The sequence below is a fragment of the Pygocentrus nattereri genome, chromosome 22 (genome assembly GCF_015220715.1).
Source record: "Pygocentrus nattereri isolate fPygNat1 chromosome 22, fPygNat1.pri, whole genome shotgun sequence".
Lineage (NCBI taxonomy): Eukaryota > Metazoa > Chordata > Actinopteri > Characiformes > Serrasalmidae > Pygocentrus > Pygocentrus nattereri.
The window spans coordinates 17,094,386-17,115,529 of record NC_051232.1 but is presented as its reverse complement, the minus strand read 5'-3'; the positions used below and the strand labels follow the sequence as shown (position 1 = coordinate 17,115,529).

The 21,144-nt window shown below is 40.2% G+C and overlaps 2 protein-coding genes across 2 annotated transcripts in view; one reads left to right on the top strand and one right to left on the bottom strand.

Annotated features, from left to right (window-relative positions):
• The first annotated feature begins 1,969 nt into the window (after window positions 1-1,969).
• On the top strand, window positions 1,970-17,512 carry smc2 (structural maintenance of chromosomes 2). The gene is made up of 24 exons (XM_017709350.2): window positions 1,970-2,317; window positions 3,835-3,984; window positions 4,086-4,208; window positions 4,424-4,462; window positions 4,709-4,819; window positions 5,067-5,111; window positions 5,595-5,828; window positions 7,211-7,360; window positions 7,481-7,714; window positions 7,828-7,987; window positions 8,062-8,179; window positions 9,192-9,330; window positions 9,675-9,794; window positions 9,881-10,085; window positions 12,141-12,276; window positions 12,524-12,648; window positions 12,896-13,089; window positions 13,819-13,962; window positions 14,228-14,422; window positions 14,513-14,713; window positions 15,415-15,531; window positions 15,648-15,808; window positions 16,171-16,318; window positions 16,902-17,512. Exons 1-24 carry the CDS (start codon window positions 2,150-2,152, stop codon window positions 17,088-17,090), a joined length of 3,606 nt encoding a protein of 1,201 aa, XP_017564839.1. The 5' UTR covers window positions 1,970-2,149; the 3' UTR covers window positions 17,091-17,512.
• Window positions 17,513-19,896: 2,384 nt separating this feature from the next.
• Window positions 19,897-21,144, bottom strand: part of ecpas (Ecm29 proteasome adaptor and scaffold) — a 45,633-nt gene continuing 44,385 nt past the window's right edge. Inside the window, exon 49 of the mRNA XM_017709349.2 lies at window positions 19,897-20,982. Coding sequence (XP_017564838.2) covers window positions 20,843-20,982 — 140 coding nt within the window. The 3' untranslated portion in view covers window positions 19,897-20,842. The remainder of the gene's footprint in view (window positions 20,983-21,144) is intronic.

The window sequence follows — 21,144 nt, the reverse complement described above, 5'->3', positions numbered from 1 at the left end:
GCTCCAAAGGACCACCTGATCTACCACCCGTCTGTAAGCAGAATCATCACCATCTCGCATGAGACCAATGACTGTAGTGTCACTTGCATACTTCAAGATTTTGACTGAGGGGTCCATGGAGGTACAGTCGTTCGTGTACAGTGAGAAGAGCAATGGTGAAAGGACACAACCCTGTGGTGTGCCTGTGCTGATGATCTGAGTGTTTGAGGTGAACTTTCCCAACCTCACCTGCTGCTCTCTGCCAGTTGGTGATCCACTGGCTGGTGGGGGTTGGCACGCTGAGTTGGAGTAGATTGTTGTGTAGCTGTCCTGGGCTGATCGTATTAAAGGCTGAGCTGAAGTCCAAGAACAAAATTCTTGCATACGTTCCTGAATGTTCAAGCTGTTGAAGAATTAGCTGGAGTTCCATGTTCACTGCATCATCCACCAACCTGTTTGCTTGGTATGCAAACTGCAGGGGGGTCTAGCAGAGGATCTGTGATGTCCTTCAGATGGGAGAGCACCAGGCTCTCAAAAGATTTCATGACTACAGAGGTCAATGCAACGGGTCTATAGTCATTCAATCCTGTGATGGTTGCTTTCTTGGCTACTGGTACTATTGTGGAACGTTTGAAGCGGGAAGGTACGACACACAGCTCCAGTGTTTTATTAAAGAGCGCTGTAAACACTGGTGTGAACAGGAGGGTGAAACACCATCTGGTCCTGGTGCTTTCCTCACTTTTTGTCTTCTGAAGAGTTGTTGCACATCTTCATCATAGCATAACATAACATAGCAGATTATAACATAACATAGCAGATCATAACATAACATAGCAGATCATAACATATCATAACATAACAGATTATAACATAACATAGCAGATCATAACATGACATAGCAGATCATAACATATCATATCATAACATAACAGATTATAACATAACATAGCAGATCATAACATAACATAGCAGATCATAACATAACATAACAGATTATAACATAACATAGCAGATCATAACATAACATAGCAGATCATAACATGACATAGCAGATCATAACATAACATGACATAGCAGATCATAACATAACATAGCAGATCAGAACATAACATGACATAGCACATCATAACATAACATAGCAGATCATAACATAACATAGCAGATCATAACATAACAGCAGATCATAACATGACATAGCAGATCATAACATAACATGACATAGCAGATCATAACATAACATGACATAGCAGATCATAACATAACATAGCATAGCAGATCAGAACATAACATAACATAACATAACATAGCAGATCATAACATGACATAGCAGATCATAACATATCATAACATAACAGATTATAACATAACAGCAGATCATAACATATCATAACATAACAGATTATAACATAACATAGCAGATCATAACATAACATAGCATATCATAACATGACATAGCAGATCATAACATAACATGACATAGCAGATCATAACATAACATAGCAGATCAGAACATAACATGACATAGCACATCATAACATAACATAGCAGATCATAACATAACATAGCAGATCATAACAACAGCAGATCATAACATGACATAGCAGATCATAACATAACATGACATAGCAGATCATAACATAACATAGCATAGCAGATCAGAACATAACATAACATAACATAGCAGATCATAACATGACATAACATAACATAACATAACATAACATAACATAGCAGATCATAACATGACATAGCAGATCATAACATAATCCTTGTAAATACCTACAATTTGATTTTGTTTCTATTTATTTATTTATTTATTTATTCGTTTAGCTGTGGGATCGCAGTTTGAACTGGCTCATATACATATAAAAAAAAGAAATATGAGGCTTATGGACGCTGGAAGTGTCTTCCAAAACGGCAGGTGGCGGTATGCTCGCTTAGTGCGGCCGCACAAGAACCATGCAGCAGAAGGAAAAACGGGCGGGGGGGTTGTCTCGCGCCAATTTTCAACTTTTCAAGTCGTTCCGTCAGAGAAGAGAGGAGTCGAGGGAGGAGAGGAGAAGAGAGGAGATCGCTATCCGGCGGCTATTGCAGGCTCATTTCCCGATCGGTCGTGTTCGCAGACGCGTTGCTGAGGACTGTGGTGCCGTTAGCAGGGAGCTGATTCGAAATGTACATTAAGTCTATTGTGCTGGAGGGCTTCAAGTCCTACGCAGAGCGAACCGAGATCAGCGGCTTCGACCCGCTTTTCAACGCCATCACTGGACTGAACGGCAGCGGAAAGTCCAACATACTCGACTCCATCTGCTTTCTCCTCGGCATTTCCAATTTATCACAAGTAAGTGACGCGCACAGAAATGCTGTGCTGACTACGTTAAATTAGTATAAGCGAGTCTGTGGCTAGCGTTAGCTTATGAGTAGTGGTTAACGTTTACGTTAGCAGCGTTAGCTGCCCAACGTCTTAACTGTTACCAGGAAACGCTGCACTTTGTTTTCAATGTCAAGACAGGCAGGTGTTATCAAGGTTTAAAGTCAATGTCGAACACAAGTCCCCCAAAATTATTAAAATTTTCTATTAATAGTATCTTATTTCACTTTGAGCTGGACTACATTTCCCAACATACACTGCAGCGTAATGTGTGCTTCCACCCGCTCCCCAACATCGATCTATGGGACAGCGCCGCAAAAAAAACAAAACAGTAACGTTAACGCTAACTGTTAGCTTAGCTGCGTTGCTGGAGATTGGGAACGTTTAAAGATTTCGTTTTAAATCGGTCAAGTATTCAGTGCCTACTTTTGTCGCTGTATTTTTGGTAGAGGTGGTTAATCCAGGTCCATGACGTAAAAACCCTCCCCAGGATTTTGTTCCAACTGTTTGACTTCTCTAATTCGCTCAAACCAGCAGCGAAGGTGTTCAGGCAGTTGGAACAATATCCTGGGGAGGGTTTTTACTTTTTGGACCTGGATTACTCACCTCTGATTTTTGGCATATTTTGAGTAAACAGTGGCCATCTGGGGTCAAAATGTTAAGTAAAATGAAATACAAACACAACTGGCCAACATATTTGTTGAGTTTTTTTAAATAAGGCATTTTAGTGGCTGAGTTCGACACCCCTGTTTTAAAGACAGAAAATAAGAAGACGGTTTTTGGACCCACACCATATTTTCAACATGAACTGTTCTAATTTAGCCATCTTTTAAACACTTGGCAGCTGACCATACCTGCCTACAAGTGTCCGAATATTAAAGGGGAAGTCTATTGATTTTTCAACAATTCTGCATAATTCAATGGTTTAGATGTAAAAGTCTTTCAGAGTGGTTTGATATGAAATGCTCTGTTCTAGACAAACTGTAGTTCAGAATTTCTTTTCAATGGTGGTGATAGGAACCAGACGTCTGAGTTTAGTGCCTCTGAAAGCTCCAGGGGTTGCTATTTATTTGCTCTCACAAGCCACCAGTGAACCTACGCCTGCCTTCTGAATTTTTCGTTTCGATGCGGTGTTGAGGATGGTGATATAGTGGTACATCTAATGAAATCATTTTTCTTTGCATACCATTTTGTTTTTTCATTGCCCTACATGTATCTCTCCAACATGAGCTGGTTTAAAATAAGTTTCAGGCCAGAAACTTCTCTCAAATTTATCACAAAACAATGACTCTGTCGTCAGGCAGCATATTTGTAATTTCATTTAATGATGTTCTGTGAGAGGTTTTAGAGACATTAAACTCTTCAGATAGAACTCTGTGGTCTTTACTCTGTGCTATTTGTAATAACACAACAAATGGACTTTTGGATAAGCACATCTGCCACTTGCCAAAAATGTAAATCCTCTATTGTCTTGGTATTGCTTGTAGGTCAGAGCGACTAACCTCCAAGACTTGGTATACAAAAATGGACTTGCTGGAATCACTAAAGCAACAGTGTCCATTACTTTTGACAATTCCAACAAGAAACAGAGCCCACTGGGGTTTGAAACCCATGATGAGATCACTGTAACCAGACAGGTAAGCCACCCTGGAGGCTACTATGTTCTTCCTGGTCATATTTGTCAAACTGACCCAGGGTTCACTGCATCACCTGTTATTTATTTATTTATTTTGTCTAGGTGGTTATAGGTGGGCGAAATAAGTACCTCATCAATGGCGTGAATGCGAACAATATGCGGGTCCAGGACCTCTTCTGCTCGGTGGGCCTGAATGTCAACAATCCCCATTTTCTTATTATGCAGGTAACTTTGCGATTAAAGAAATCAGTTGAACATTTTTGCAAGGCTCAATATTAATGGTTGCACTAAGCAGCGACTTTTAGGCAACTGGCAAGCAGTTTTGCTCTGCCTTATGGCTTAACTCTGCCGTTTAAAAGTTAATGTTGAGCCCATTTTTTTTTCTTTTCTGATGCTTTGTTTTAGCATTTTTTGTCACAAAACCGGTGTTTTCCTTTCAGGGACGAATCACCAAGGTTCTGAATATGAAACCACCAGAGGTGAGGATTACTTCAACTGATTGCCTTTGGCTGCTTAATAATTACTTTAGTTTATATTTATTACTTTAATTAGTGAATTATTACATGCATGTCATCCAGTTTTTCCTCTGAAGGGTTTGCTTCTAGTGTGTGGAAATGTACTAAGACGTACATGCTCCTGTTACTCGTCTGTCATTGCCTGTACAGAAGGATGATCTCTTGTATGTTGTGCCATTTCCTCTCTTATCTTATGCTCATATTATGTAGATTCTGGCCATGATTGAGGAGGCTGCTGGTACCAGGATGTATGAATGCAAGAAAATCAGTGCTCAGAAAACCATTGAGAAGAAAGATGCCAAACTGAAAGAGATTCAGACGGTAGTGTGTGTGCCTGCGTGTGTGCCTGCGTGTGTGCCTGCGTGTGTGCCTGCGTGTGTGCCTGCGTGTGTGCCTGCGTGTGTGCCTGCGTGTGTGCCTGCGTGTGTGCCTGCGTGTGTGCCTGCGTGTGTGCCTGCGTGTGTGCCTGCGTGTGTGCCTGCGTGTGTGCCTGCGTGTGTGCCTGCGTGTGTGCCTGTGCACACTGTGGTTTCACTGTTTACTTAGTGTATGTGTTCTCTTACCATAGATCCTGGATGAGGAGATCACACCTGCTATGGAGAAACTGAAGGAGGTTAACCTACATATAATTCTTTTTTTGAACACAGAGCTAATAGTTTGATAATATATTCAAGTCCCAGGGGAAGGTCAATTTTGTTGTTGTGGTAATGCAATACACTTAAACTGAAAGTGTGTCTTCAATAACTGTGCAATGCCCAATAGTCACTGTATTTAAACTGTCCATTTAAACTGGCAGTCCAAATCTTGAGTAGTGCATACTTTAGTAGAATTGTCAACAATCTAAAGGCTGATCACAGCAGCAAACCTGTGCTCTCCCTGTGTTTATCAGAAAAACCTTCTGAAAAACTAACAGAGCAAACACTAACCTAGCTACGTGGGCTGAGCGATAAGTTTAATATTTTGCTCAGTGTTCCCTTAGACTTTGAGTATATCATGCGCTCCACAATTCACAAATATGTCCCTGCAGCTCAAATGTATAGAAGTGCTTTTAAAATAAACAAACGTTATGTAATCGTAAACCTCTGACATGCCACAGGAGCGTTCTTCTTACCTGGAGTACCAGAAGCTGATGAGGGAGATTGAGCATCTGAGCCGGCTGTACGTGGCGTGGCAGTTTGTGTGTGCGGAAGAGACCAAACTGAAGTCTGCTGAGGACCTGCAGTTGATGCAGGCCTCAATCAGCGAGCTCCAAGAGACCATGCAGCAGAATGCTGCCCGCATCCAGGTGCTCAGTGAGGAGATTAAAGCACTGGAACGAAGCAGGGACAAGGTAACACACCTGGAGCAGGGCCCTGGCTTCACTGCGTGTTATGAACATAGAATTGCAACAGTCGTGGTTGAAGTGGGAATGACTGTGTCAAGTCATATAGATTTTGTGTTTGGAATTGGCGAGATTAATTTAATGTACTCATATCTGAAGTCATCTTAGTAGTAGTTCACTTAATTGAGCGTTTAACTGTGGCATATGTAGTTTTTTTTTTTGTAAGCATTTTTTTGAACAGGTTTCTTACTAAGTGTGTAATTTAGTGCCATTCAGCTCATCAGATTTTGTCTTGCATATTTAGGTTATATATGGAAATATTTTGAATATTATGAAAAAGGCAACACATGTATACAGTGCAAGTTCCTGCTCATCATTCTGTTGGTCATATAGCAGTTCACAATTTAAATCACCTACATCTAAACCCACTGAACAATAGGGATCTCAGTTTTTAATATTTATCTCCTAAATGAAAATATTTTAGTTGGTTAAGTAAATCTACACTTGTAGGCTAGCAGTGGCTTATTATTTTGGAATGTCACCGTTTTGTAAACAATAACAACCAAAGTAAGCCTGAAATTTTTAATGTGCAAAATATAAATTTGGCCCTGGCAAAAAAGGTGTTACATATTGTTTCAGGTCTGAGTTTCTACAAGGCTGAAGTTGACATTTGTTTGAATTTTCTTTTGCGTCTTTCAAGAATCAGCACCATTTAAGATGGAACAGAAATGTTATGTTAAAACTCAACTTTGTATGCTGCAGTAACGGCATATTTGTGGCATGTCGTTGTAACAGTTATGATGAAACCAAAAAATGGTATTTTCTGGAATTTCAACTGGTATTCCGGAATTTCCACGTTTTTTTTTTTCGGAATTTCAAGATTTTCGGAATTTCAACTGGTATTCCGGAATTGTTGAATACCAGTTCCAGAATTTCATACCAGTTAAAATTCCGGAATACATGTGGAAATTCCACAATACCAGTTTATTTCGTATTCCGGAATACCCGTTGCAGAATTGTGGAATTTCAACTGGTATTGCGGATTTTCAACTGGTATTGTGGAATTCCAGAATTTCAACTGGTGTATCATCCATTGTTAGTAAAACCCCCTTTTTCCCCTCCCCCAATAAAATATACAGTATTGTTTTTGGGATATTTGAGTGCTATTTGTGGATGTTTGAGTAGTAAATCCATTTATAATGCCAGTACATATTTTATGTGAAAGTGTTAATGGGTGTAAAAGAATATGTCTGCAAAGTGACAATGTTTATGAGGAAAAACTTGAATCAAAACTTGTGGCGTTCCTCCCTGCTGAACTGATCTCATTTTAAATTGGTCATTTCGTAGTAACTTAATTTGTTGTTATTGTTTCTTGCTACATGTGCTTGTAGGAGGTAGCAGGAGTGTTGAAGACTCTGGAGGAGACTCTGGCTGAAGCACAAAGAGTGGATACAAAAGCTCAGAGTGCTCTTGACCTGAAAAAACAAAACCTCAAGGATGAGACCAAGAAAAGGAAAGAGCTTGTGAAAAACATGGAGGAGGTATGGGGAGAAAAAAAAACTTGTAATCTTATGTGGTGACAATCTGGTTATACTGTATAATTTATATTTTATATAAATTAATATTCAAATATCTATGCTGTGGATCTGTTTTCACTGTAGGATAAGAAAATGATGGCAGCAAAAGAAAGTGAGGTTGCCAAGGCAATGGAGCGACTGAAGGCTGTGCAGGAGGAGGGTCAGAAGGATGCGGAAGCGTTGGAGGCAGCGCAGCAGCACTTCAAGGCGGTGTCAGCTGGACTGTCGTCCAATGAGGATGGAGAGGAGGCCACACTGGCGGGCCAGATGATGACATGCAAGAATGACATGAGCAAAGCAGAGACGGAGGCCAAACAAGTAATATTTATACAAAAGTCATGATATTGCATGTTTTGTAAATGTAGTTTCTTATGGTTGCTTTATTTTGGTTAGTTTAAAGTTTTTGTTTTTTTCCCTCATAACTCTCTCAGGCACAGATGAAGCTGAAGCATGCTCAGCAGGAGCTAAAGACTAAACAGGCCCAGGTTAAGAAGATGGACAGCGGATATAAGAAGGACCAAGATGCCTTTGAGGACGTACAGAAATGCAGAGACAAGCTACAGACTGAACTGCAGAAACTCAACTATGAAGGTTGAACCTATAAAACCTTATTAGGTTTAGAAGTTTAGAGAAAGAGGGAGAGCTCACACATGCTTGTTTTTCAGATGGACGAGAGGAGCGTCTGATGGAGCAAAAGAGACGGCTGTCTTGTGAGGTCAACCAGCTTAGAGAACAATATGAGTCCTTCATGGGTCAGTTTCCCAACCTCCGTTTTGAGTACAAGTAAGTGTTTATTTTTTGTTTGTGGTTGTGTAAAGGCTTCATGCTTTCAAAGTGACCCCCCAACCCCACCCCACCCCCCACCCCCCTTTTTTGTTTTTTTGTTAGTTAATGTCCCTGTTCATACTAAGCATGAGTCAAAATTCTCATTTAACCACCATCCTTGATCGAAGTGCTGTGACTTCTATCCTTTTTAGAGAAGAACTGAAGCTTTGGTAGGCCAGATCACAGCTCTCGTGCCATTGCAATCTCAAATATGTAACAACACAGTTCATAACGTATCGCAGGTGCATTCTGATCTTTACAGCAAGCGGTGCCATAACAGCTGAGTCTGGACATGCTGTCTTGCATAATGTCCAGCATAATTTTCCCCTGGTCAATTCAATTGTCCTAGCACACCAGCAGTGAGACTCTTGCAATAATGGTTTGCTTGCATAAACGTATCGCTGCTGCTGAAACAAAAACTTGTATCTGCAAAATGATAACTTTACAGGAAAAGTAAGTCAGTGGAACCAGACTTTTATTTTATTTTTTTTTTTATTTTTAAGTCATTGTGTGGCTGTTTCCTTTGGTCCCCTTGAGTACTGTCTTTTAGCTGCCACAGTAATGTAAGAATGGACATTAAGTTTGTACAGAAGAGCCAAATGGGTTAGCCAAGCATTGTCATTTGCTTTCACATGCTTGTGTTGATTATGCTTAGTTCACAAATCGGTGAAAGATCCCATAAAGAAGGGAGGATACATATAATAATGTGATTTTAAAAACAAAGGTCAGACCAGCAACAGTAACGAGAAAAAAAGGATAACAATGACAATTTGTACTTCCATTATTAGATATGCATGTGACTGGGTAGATGTAATATGTATGGTGTCATGTCTTTCGGTGATTGGTTGGTATCTTAAGGGAAGTTAGTATTGGGTTTTTTTTTTTCCTTTTTGAGTTGAATTCTGTTTTACTACTCTGAACAAATTCACCCTGTGGCATCGAGTCGAACCAAAATGTTGTGTTTTTGCAGGGACCCTGAAAGGAACTGGGACCGCAGTAAAGTAAAGGGTCTGGTGGCAAACCTCTTCACAGTGACCGATGTGTCTAACGCTACAGCTCTGGAAGTTGTTGCAGGGGGTCGACTCTACAACGTTGTGGTGGACAATGAGGTGAGTGTTTAGCACTCTCCACCCCAAGAGCGAGCAGGTTCACTGCTAAAGCTTGATTGAGTGATTTTATGTTTGTTTTTTTTACTATATGAGATTGCAATTAATTATTTCAATAAGTCAAATCTTTTTTGACTACTGTACAATTGCTAGACTGTTATGCAATTTTAGGTTCCTCTCCCTTTGCTGGCAGCATAGTTTATAGTTCTTTATATGCAACACAATTTCTTTTCATAACGAAGATTGAAATTAACGAAGCCATGTTGCCCCATAACTTTCTGTAGTGTGTTGCAATTTGTTGGGATCACAGTATGTATCATATTTTATATTTTACTTTTATTTTTCAGGTAACTGGAAAGAAGATTCTGGAAAAAGGTGAACTGAAACGCAGATATACCATCATCCCTCTGAACAAGATCTCAGCACGGACACTCAATGACAAAGTGGTCAATTCTGCTAAAGACCTGGTAATAAACCTTTAAGGAAAAAAATCAGACGGTTTTCATTGGATTGAAATGTTTGTTTCACAGGAAACTAATTTGTCATATTTCAGGTGGGGGAGGATAATGTGCACACTGCTCTGTCATTGGTTGGTTATGAGTCAGAGTTGCGTAAAGCAATGGAGTATGTGTTTGGAACTACACTGGTTTGCGATACTCTGGACAATGCTAAGAAAGTTGCTTTTGATAAGCGCGTCAGCACCAAGACGGTCACTCTCGGAGGAGACGTATTTGATCCACAGGGAACACTAACCGGAGGTATGCATAACTGATTCAGAGAGACTCCAGACAATCCAATATCTGATATCAGTGTTGGGCCATTATCAGAAAATGCTACAACCTGTTTCCACAATACACTATGTTGCCTAAAGTATTTGCTCATCTGCCTTGACACGCATATGAACTTGTGTGACGTCCCATTTTTAATCCATAGGGTTTAATATGTCTGCCCACCCTTTGCAGCTATAATGGCTTCAGCTCTCCTGGGAAGGCTTTTCACAAGGGTTAGGAGCGTGTTTATGGCAATTTTTGATCGTTCTTCCAGAAGCACATTTGTGAGGTCAGACACTGATGTTGGACGAGAAGGCCTGGCTCACAGTCTCCGCTCTAATTCATCCCAAAGGTGTTCTGTTGGGTTGGGGTCAGGACTCTGATGTGGAAGAACTTGACTGACCTGCACAAACTCGCTCATCCATGTCTTTATGGGCCTTGCTTTATGCACTGATTCACAAATCATGTCATGTTTACAAGACATGTTAGAACAGGAAGGGGCCATCCCCAAACTATTCCCACAAAGTTGGAAGTATGAAATTGCCCAAAATCTCTTGGTGCTGAAGCATTAAGAGTTCCGTTCACTGGATCTAAGGCGCTGAGCCCAAGTCCTGAAAAACAGCCCCACACCATAATCCCCCCTCCACCAAACTTTATACTTGGCACAATGCAGTCAGAAAAGTACTGTTCTCCTGGAAACCACCAAACCCAGACTCGTCCACTGGATTGCCAGATGGAGAAGGGTGACTCGCCACTCCAGAGAACATGTCTCCACTGCTCTAGAGTCCAGTGGTGGCAGTTTACACCATTGCATTCAACGCTTTGCATTGCGCTTGGTGATGTAAGGCTTGGATGCAGCTGCTTGGCCATGGAAACTCATTCCATGAAGTTCCCTATGCTGTTCTTGAGCTAATCTGAAGGCCACGTGAAGTTTGGAGGTCTGTAGCGATTAACTGTACAACCGCTGACCCTGCTCTGTCATTTTACGTGGCCGACCGCTTTGTGGCTGAGTTGCTGTCGCTCCCAATCGCTTCCACTTTGTTATAATACCACTGACAGTTGACTGGAATATGTAGTAGTGAGGAAATTTCACGACTGGACTTTTTACACAAGTGGCAACCTATCACGCTACCACACTGGAATTCACTGAGCTCCTGTGAGCGACCCATTCTTTCACTAATGTTTGTAGAAGCAGTCTGCAGGCCTAGGTGCTTGGTTTTATACACCTGTGGCCATGGAAGTGATTGGAACACCTCAGTTTATTGATTTGGATGGGTGAGTGAACACTTTTGGCAATACAGTGTAGTGGACATGAAAAAATGTAAATAAAAATATAATTCAAATGATTTACAAATCATTTTGACCCTAAAATCATTTAATTGAAAATAGTACAAAAACAACATATCAAATGTTGAAACTGAGAAGTTGAAAAAGTGAATGTGGTAACATGTAGACCTGGGAGATGAGGCAATGTAATATCACTTTGAGAAGTTTTCATGCTATGTGAGTCAGGATATATTTTTTATTTCTAGTACTGGAGACATACATAATATGCTTAGAAAAGCTTATTGTTAAATGACACCATAGGATGTATGTGTTAAATATGGTCATATTGCTTAGCTCTAGTATTGTGCTATTTTATGTTTGAAAGAACAGTCATAGGCAAAAGCTTGAACACCCCTGGTGAAGTTGCATGTTTTATAGATTTTCTAATTGAAAATAATTGAACACATCCTGTATAGAACATGCTTGTGTATATTTTAATGCACCATTACTGCTTTTGTTGAATTTAACATATTTGAAGATAAAATGTGCCATATAAAATATTTATATAAAATGTGCCCTACATTGTCCACAGGCCACATTTTTTTCCCTTTTTTCCTTCCTCACGAATGACGAATGTGAAATCCTTAAAAAAAAAAAAAAAAAAAAAAAAAAAAAAAAATCAGCTAAACGTGCTTTGACCAGGGGTATCTGAACTTTGCATATGACTGTATTGCATAGTAATGCTCAGAAATTGCAGTAAATTGAGTCTGTGTATAGGTGCTCGTGCTCAGACAGCATCAGTGCTCTCAAAGCTGGCAGAAGTGAAAGATGTCCAGGACAGTCTGAGGGCCAAAGAGGCAGAGCTTGTTGCTGTGGAAACTGATCTCAGCAGCCTCAAAGGAACAGCTGAAAAGTGAGTAATCGAGTATCCCCAGGAACCAAATCTGCCTTACATAATTGCTCATAGGGTGAATTGTTTGCATGGTATGAGAGGCCAGAGGGGTAGAGAAACTTTATCCTGCACTTTCTGTAAATTTAGGATATAAACATTCAAGGACAGATTATACAGGGGAAACAGGATGGAGCCCATATTACTCCGAAGACCTGCAAAGAAATAGACTAAAAGGTTAAAGGATGAATTTTTCTCTTTGGTTTTAAAGGTATCGGCAGCTGAAGCAGCAGTTGGACCTGAAGACAGAGGAGGCTCAGATACTAGAGACCAAACTACAACAGAGCTCCTTCCACAAACAGCAGGAGGAACTGGAGAACCTCCGCAAGACTATCGGTATATGTGCACGCACACATAGAGAAACACCATTCAAGTGTATTTCATATTCCAACTCCCTGAAACATGCAAATATCAGACAGCACACTTAGCTACATCTTCTGTAGCTTCGTTTTACTGTCATGTACTTCCCAGTGAGCCATACAGTGACTTATCATACTATACAACAGAGTTCAAAGAAATTGTTCAGCATAAAAATCTCATTTTTGAATCTAATAAATATTTTTTTTCATGTTTTTCATGTTAGAGGAGAGTGAGGAGACGCTTAAGAAGACTAAGGAGGTGCAGAAAAAGGCAGAGGAAAAATACAAGGTATTGGAGAACAAGATGAAGAATGCAGAAGCAGAAAGGGAGAAAGAACTGAAAGCAGCTCAGCAGAAGCTCAACCAGGCCAAGAGCAAAGCAGATGCTTACAATAAAAAGCTCAAGGAGAGACAACAGGTATTCACCGTTTTACACATTTTTTGTCATTTTATAGCTGATAAAGCCTAGTTTCCGCTGCAATTTGCCACACATGCTCCAGCTAATCAACCTCATTCCAAGTGCTTGATTTGCTGGATGATGTGTATTGGAGTTAAGTGATGTGGCAGCTTACTGAATGCAGGATGACACTAAACTGCAGGAAAGTAGCTCTCCAGGAGGAGCGTTGGAAACTACTGCACTACACAAACACATAACTGTGTGGTCTTTAAAAAAAAAAAAAAAATTCTTATTTTCCAGTTTTTCTTATTTTAACACTATAAAGTTTAGTCAGTAGGGGGAGCAGTGCATTCACTGCTTAACCTCAAACTCCACCGCACAGCCTTTGGCTCACAAGCCACTGAATACTGTTTTATTGACTTCTGCTGAAACACCTACGTGAATTAAGCCGTATTTCATGTAAATGATTATATTAAAATTACTGTGATTCCTCTTTAATTGTGCAGCTTTGTGTATTCCTCCATACTTTGACCATTATTTAGCTAAACCCAAGGCCGTATACTACTCTTTCATTTGCTTTACAATATACTGAACTTTTCTTATTTAATGCTAAACCCTCCAACCTCACGTTGAACGATATGTCCAGACAGTTCATGCAAAGGTTCTGTTTTCCAAATTTGGGCATAAAATGATCAAATTAATGATGATTTAATAAAGTTTTCCATTTTTATCTGTTCTCTGTTTGTGTAGGAAGCTGATGCTGTTGCCCTAGAGCTGGAGGAGCTGAAGCGAGAGCAGGCTGGCTATGAACAGCAGATCCAGGCTGTAGACGAAGCCATGAAAGCCATACAGGAACAAATCGCTGCCATGACAACCGAGGTTGCAGCCAATAAGGTAACATTATGAATGCTGTCATGCTGGCTTTGGCTGATAGGCTGCTAAATGTACATCATATGAAATATATGAAAGCTTTGTATATTTTTGATGTTACTCATCAGCTTTGGTCTGACAGTATTTCATAAAACCAATGTTCAGGTCAAAGTGACTGCAAAACAATCTTCATATGTTGGTCCAGAGGCAGTATTGGTGTATTAGTGCACAATTTACAAGAAGTGTAACTGCAGCTGAATAATCAACAATAAACGTTTTGTTTTTGTAGGAATCTGTGCGGGAAGCACAGGAGCAGCTGTCCCAGCAGAAGGAAGTGATTTTGGGACAAGAGAGAGAAATCAAAGGAAAGACTGAAGAAGCCAACCGGCTCAGAGAACAAAACAATGATGCCCAGCTCAAAATTAAAGAGCTCGAACACAACATCAGTAAACACAAGAAGGACAGTGCAGATGCTGCTGCTAGAGTATGTATGAAACGGAGGGAAACTGTGTGATGTTATTAGTTAGGAGTGTAATGGAAATAAGTATGATTTGTACGTGTTTGTTGTGTGTAGGTGACACGTATGCTGGCTGAGAACGACTGGATCTCATCTGAACGGCATCTCTTTGGCCAGCCCAACTCCGCATACGACTTTAACACAAACAGCCCAAAAGAAGCTGGTCAGAGGTTGAAAAGACTGGAAGAGACCAAAGACAAATTGGAGAGGAACATCAACCGCAGAGCCATGAATATGCTCAGTGAGGCTGAGGAGAGGGTAAAAACTATTGTCTTCACTTTTGTAGGGTGTTGATTGAGTTGAGGGCCAGGATTTTACAGAAGATTAAGCGAAAGTTTTGAGGCGTTTTGTTTTAATGCGCATTACTGGTTAGCTTCACTCGTCTTGTAGCTCCAGTGCAAAACTTAAGAAGCAAACCTTGAACACCTAATATATGTGTGTGTGTGTGTGTGTGTGCTTATAATATAATATAATATAATAATGTATGCTTTTATATCCAAACGGAGTTTGGATATTTATTTGGATCTGAATTTGAGAACCTGTTTGCACTCATGCAAACTTGGGGCCTTTCAGCAAAATGTATTCATCAGTAAATGATGAATATGCCAAGTCAAGATTTCCTCTCCTCTAGACACAGCACTGTAGTTCAAACATTATTCAGCTAACCAGCAGATGGTATTTTATTTTCATCTTCATTTTTTTATTGGCCAGTCAGAAATGAAATTTCACTTTTTGTTAACAATATATGAGAGCAGTGTTTTGGAGAGTGGTAAAGTTGGTTTATTTCTTGCCTTGATAGCCTTAAATAGTTTTTTTTGTGGGCAAAATGGTTCATACGTGAAAATTAGTATTGTTTTCAATTAAGACGCTCAGCTAAGACTTAATTTTTGGCTACTGATCATACCAAAAGATCGACAGGTCACCTTTTTCATTGCTCATGAGTTCATGTCCGATTTTAGTACAACGATCTGAAGAAAAAGAAGAGGATTGTGGAAAACGATAAGGCAAAGATTCTGGAGACTATCAAGGAGTTGGACCAAAAGAAGAATGAAGCGCTTAATGTGGCCTGGCAAAAGGTCAGCATTTCATATTTACATACTCGTTTAGAGGCCAGCTGTGCTGCCATGGACTGCTTGAACCTATGAATGGTCAAAATCATGTCCATAATTATGTGTTCACTGGGTGTTTTTAGGTGAATAAGGATTTTGGCTCCATCTTCTCCACTCTGCTGCCAGGGGCAAACGCTCGGTTGGCCCCACCTGAAGGGTGTGGTGTCCTAGATGGACTGGAGTTCAAGGTGGCTCTTGGAAACACTTGGAAGGAGAACTTGACTGAGCTCAGTGGAGGTCAAAGGTCAGCCAATCACAAACCTGAAATGAAGTCTACAACCATCTGCAGCAAAGGAATTGTTCTGTAACTAGAAGTCAAGTCACCCAAATTTTTTCCAAACTTCTCTCCAATTGCTTCCAGGTCTTCATTAGGGTCAGGCAGACTTTGGTGCAGTTAAATTCACGCCATAACGTTCTGTGAGCTATAAAAATGAAAACTTCACTGTGTAACTGAATGCAGCAGCTGGCTGTTTTAGGCAGGAGTTGTGCTGAATTCTGAAAGAATGTCACGCTGAACTATGGACACTACAGAGGGTTTCGTGATTTGTCTAACTGTTCTTGATATTAAGGAGTGTGTATATTCTGATGTGTCCCTGTATGTTTCAGGTCTCTTGTGGCGCTCTCTTTGATTTTGGCTATGTTGCTGTTTAAACCTGCTCCTATCTACATCTTGGACGAAGTGGACGCTGCTCTGGACCTCTCACACACGCAGAACATCGGACAGATGCTGCGCACACACTTCACACACTCTCAGGTCAGCACCCATGTCATGCATTAGCAATGTTATCAGTACCACTTTACAGTAAGACTACCCTTACAGAGGTTGAGCTTTGAAATGATTGATCAATCATTTTAATGATTTAGTTTATTAATGGTTGTTGATTAGGCTTTAAAAGACTAAGCAGTTAAAATACATAAATAAAAAGGGCAGCAGTGGCCTGTTTGTCTAATAGTGAACCCTCGTACATTTATACTGTTAAAGCTCAGATTTAGCTGTTTACAGATCTTAATTTGTCAGCTTCATCACATTCATCAGATAGAAAAGCTCACATTTGGCTTTTTTATTAGTGTTATAACTGCCTATCAATGATTTTTGAAGTGTTTGACCCAACTTTCACCATTTAACAAACTAATTCAAACTATACATAAATGCTTTAGAAGGGTAGTCTTATTCTAAAGTGCTACTATATTATCATAATGATCTTTTGCATTACGTAGCTCATATTTACATAGTTTAGCTGTTTACCTAAAGCATCTGCTCTGATTCACTCAAAAGGCCATATTTACTATTTTTATTTTATTTTTAATTGCTCCCTGCTTTCCCTTTGTTTTTGTAGTTTGTGGTGGTGTCGCTGAAGGATGGAATGTTCACCAACGCCAACGTGCTCTTCAAGACAAAGTTCGTGGACGGTGTTTCCACAGTGACGCGTACAGCACAGACACACGAGGGCAAAGTCCTGGCCCAGCGTGCCCAGGATAAAGCCAAGGCTAAGGACAAACGGCAGCGGCAGATACTTGCTAGTTAAATGCGCTCGTGTGTGTAGTTTTGCTTGCAGAGCACTAACTCAAGCGTATACCTAAACGGCTTCTTTGCTCAAAAACGCGTAAATATATTCATGGTCCAGTACCTTCTCCTGAGTTCTGCTTCTCCTCTTTATACCTTGATTTTGACTCCTTGCCTGAAACCTCTGTACATTCTAGAACTGATTTTTGAAATGAGATATTGCAGCCGCTTGTAAGGTAACATCATGTTCCAACAGAGTGCTTGGCTGAGGGGCTTGAAATGGAGACTCTTGTTTTTTGTGGTGTGTGTATGTGTTCATATTTTCTGTCCAACATCTTATAACACACTCTCTACTCTGTTAGGCTACTCTCTGAATTGCAAACATTTTATTCCTTAATTATTCTTGATTTTATACTGTTTTCAATAAATGAATTTCTAGTTGAAGTTGTGTTTTCACATTAATCAGATTCCAGCCGGTCCACACAAGAGTGGACATATATAGACTAGTACTCCACTCATTTTCCAATAACCTGGAAATGGTTGTGAAGACCTGAAAGTGTGTTGGTCCAGTAAGATACAGAGATATTGACCAATGCCAGGATGTGCTTTCTTATATATTTTTAGCTGCTATGTTGGAAAGTAAGGCAACCTCAACACACTCGTGCAGTATGTATCATTCATTCATTATCACTGGTTTGTGTGAATGTAGCAGCAGATCATGGGGTCAGTAAGGGTTCATTAGAGGTTGCTAAAGGGGAACTAGGCGGTTTAGATGGAAAAATTGAGTGTTTCGGTGTAAAATGTACAGAGCCCCGATGGCGACATCCTGTAGAGATAAAAAATATGCGCATGGGAATGAGATCCTAAGGCGTGGGAACAAGATCACAGCTTACTAAATCATGGGCACGCATTAGGATCTTGTTCAGACGCTTTACTAAATCATGACCAAGCATTATTTTTTATTTATACAGGATGTCACCAGCGGGGCTCTGTAAAAATGTGCCTTTCTAGAGAGTTGAAATTATTTACCATTACAGTAGTAGGAACTGGACGTCTGAAGCATTTAATAGCTCTAAAAGCTGCATCTCATTGCACAAAATGATTTTAAATTAATTTAAATCATATTATTCTTCATTAAGTAGATTAAAAAACTGGAAAAATGCTAGAATCATCTCACACCAGATCTCTAGAAACTTATTGTTCTAATTGTCATTGTATGGCTCTGCTCATTTGTACTCTGTATTATTTTACGCCCCCTAGCTAGTAACTTGTAGTTATGACATCCTCGACGAGAGTTTGCATCTTGGTATATTGTTCTGTATCAAAAAGTTAGAATAAAAATAAATCAATAAAATAAAATAACTGTCTGCAGAGCTGCAGGTTCAAACCAGAGGCATGCGCAGAAACTTGTTTTCTTGGTGAGTTTTAGGCTAATCAACATTAATTTTATGTGGGTTTCCAATACATACGTGATACATGTGTGTTGTGATAACGTTATACGTTAAGATTTAGGCAAAAACAAACTGGATTGAACACAAAGATTCACAGGGTGAATGTTACACTACAGCTAATTTAACTAGCCTGGGTAAAGGGCTGTGTAACGTAGACACACGGCGTTAGCTCAGAACTGACGCTCAAGTCAAGGGCTTTCTGAGTATACTTACGTTACACGTACAAGAATAAAACTTTACCTTAAGCAGCTTTAACTGGGCACAATATTAAGCTTTGGGCTAAAACAAACTTTAGTTTATGAACGCAACCCTGCTACAAAAATCCTATAGAAACCATTAAGTGTTTCTTTTGCTTTCTGATGGTTTTGTAATGTGTTTGTCTTATGGTTTTACTGGTTTACATCCTGTATAAATAAAAATAATGCACAGCCATGACTTAGCAAGGCGTGGGAATGAGATAATTAAATCGTGGCCACCACTTAGTAAGCCTTACTAAATCATTCCCATGCCTTGCTAAGTCGTGGCCACGCATTATTTTTATTTATATGGGATGTCACCAGCAGGGCTCTGAAGGATTCGTATGTTGGCAACGGCATCACTTCCTCAAGGATAATATACATCAGAGGTGTTGTGAGTGAGCAGACCGGCCACCAGACGAAAGGTGAACGGAAACACTCATAAAGCTACTGTCCTTTGGCACAATCGCGCTGTCCTACTGCGCATGCACTCCACTGGTCTGAAATCTGCGGCTCTGCAGTCAGCCCCATCTCAGCTCACTTCTCAATATGTGAAGCAGTCACATACAGCACAAAAACGCATAGTGCTAAACCAGAAGGAACTCCAAAACAGGTGGAAATGGCACTTTATGGCTACCGTGAAAAAGTGTTAAAAGAAAATAATTGCTGCCATATGGCAACACAATACAGTAATGAGTTCATTAAACCACCCACCTCTATGATTACAGATTAAAATATTCCAAAGTAATCAGTTGGACTAGCCTTGGAGGGTTAGAATACTGAGGTAATGTAGTCTTCCCTCTTTTAAACGATAAAGATCAAATGACAAGAAAATATACCACTTCATTTGATACCCTTATTAGTCCCACAATGGGGGAATTTCACCTCCATGTTCTAATCCAGCTGTGCTGTGAAACATACACACACACACCAGGCGGCAGTGGGCAGCCCTATCCACAGCGTCTGGGGAGCAGTTGAGGGTAAGGTGCCTTTCTCTCTTTAGTCATATACTGTTAGCTCAGGGGATTGAGGCACTGACATTCCGGTCACAAGACTGCTTTCCTAAACCCCAGACCACAACTGCCCCCGGTATGACCACATCTGCCACACCATGGGTGAAGCAGGAGCCAACAAGAAAACATCTTTGTTGTTTCTGAAAATATATTTTTTACGCACCACACCTTGTAACATGCAAACATCAGTAAAGGCAAAGTTTTAGTCTAATTTACATGAAGATTTCCTTTACACACACAAAATGCCTCTAATCAAGTCCCTTTTTAATTTCACATTCCAAAGCTTTTGTATGGCATCATTCCTCCATCTCTTTTACTTCACTGACACTTCTAAAAAGACTAATAAAAAAAACAAGGATGGGAGGCAAAAAACAAATCGGCTGCTTTGGCTGTGTGTACACCAATCTGCTCTATTACTGATGAAAGAGAAGACTGCGGGAAAACAAAGCATCAATCAACTGTAATGAGGCCTAAGCAAGCTGCAGTAGTCACGCCACCCATTTAGGGTTGAGTAATTCAGTGCAGGTAAACATATTTCAAAGTGGCAGTTAGCGCTTGACTAAGACAACCCAGATGCGTGGGGACATTAGACCCAATGACTGCAATGAGTTCTTTAAAATGCATCTCCCTAGTGTTCAGTAACTTCAGTAATACATACAAGGCTAGATGACAGGTTCTAATCTCACCATACACGCAGAATAAGACGTTGCCATTCAGGAGAGTAGAAAATTATCCAAACGGTGGCCTTGCACTTGGCACAGGTAGTGGCAAACAGTGGTGAGTATAAGAAACTGGTAAAAGCAAATGAGCCAAATTGGCTGCCTTTAAAAGCACATCATATACGCATGTCCCAACTGTACATCTTTGAGACTGCTGAAAGTTACAGGGTCACAAAATCAGGTCAGGAGAAGATGTTTTAAAAGTTTTGCTTGGCAAACATCAATTTAACTTGAATGGGACTGTGCATAATCTGGATTTGGTAACCTGGTTTGGCAGATAAATTAGGTGCGAGTTTGGTCTGTGGGTTACGACTGCAGTGGAGAAAGCAGATTCTAGGAGTCTTTCTAAGTTGCTTTAAGGCAGGCCCTGTATTTTCCTCCTCAGCGTCTGGGCTTTGTCCTTCAGATCAGGACGGAGGTCTGTTTCCATGGTAGCAAGAGAACGCTGGAGCTGTTGCCGACTCTTCTCAGCCAGGCAGTCCCATTGATCGCTCTCTGTACATACACACAAACCCATAAAACACCAAGATAAAACCATTAACGTAAACAAAAACATTGTGTTCCAAGCTTTCAAAGTTAATTGGGACAAAAAAAAAAAAAAACCACTATTAGCAAGATACAGATACATGTAACTGTCTTTACAACTTAATCTCTGTG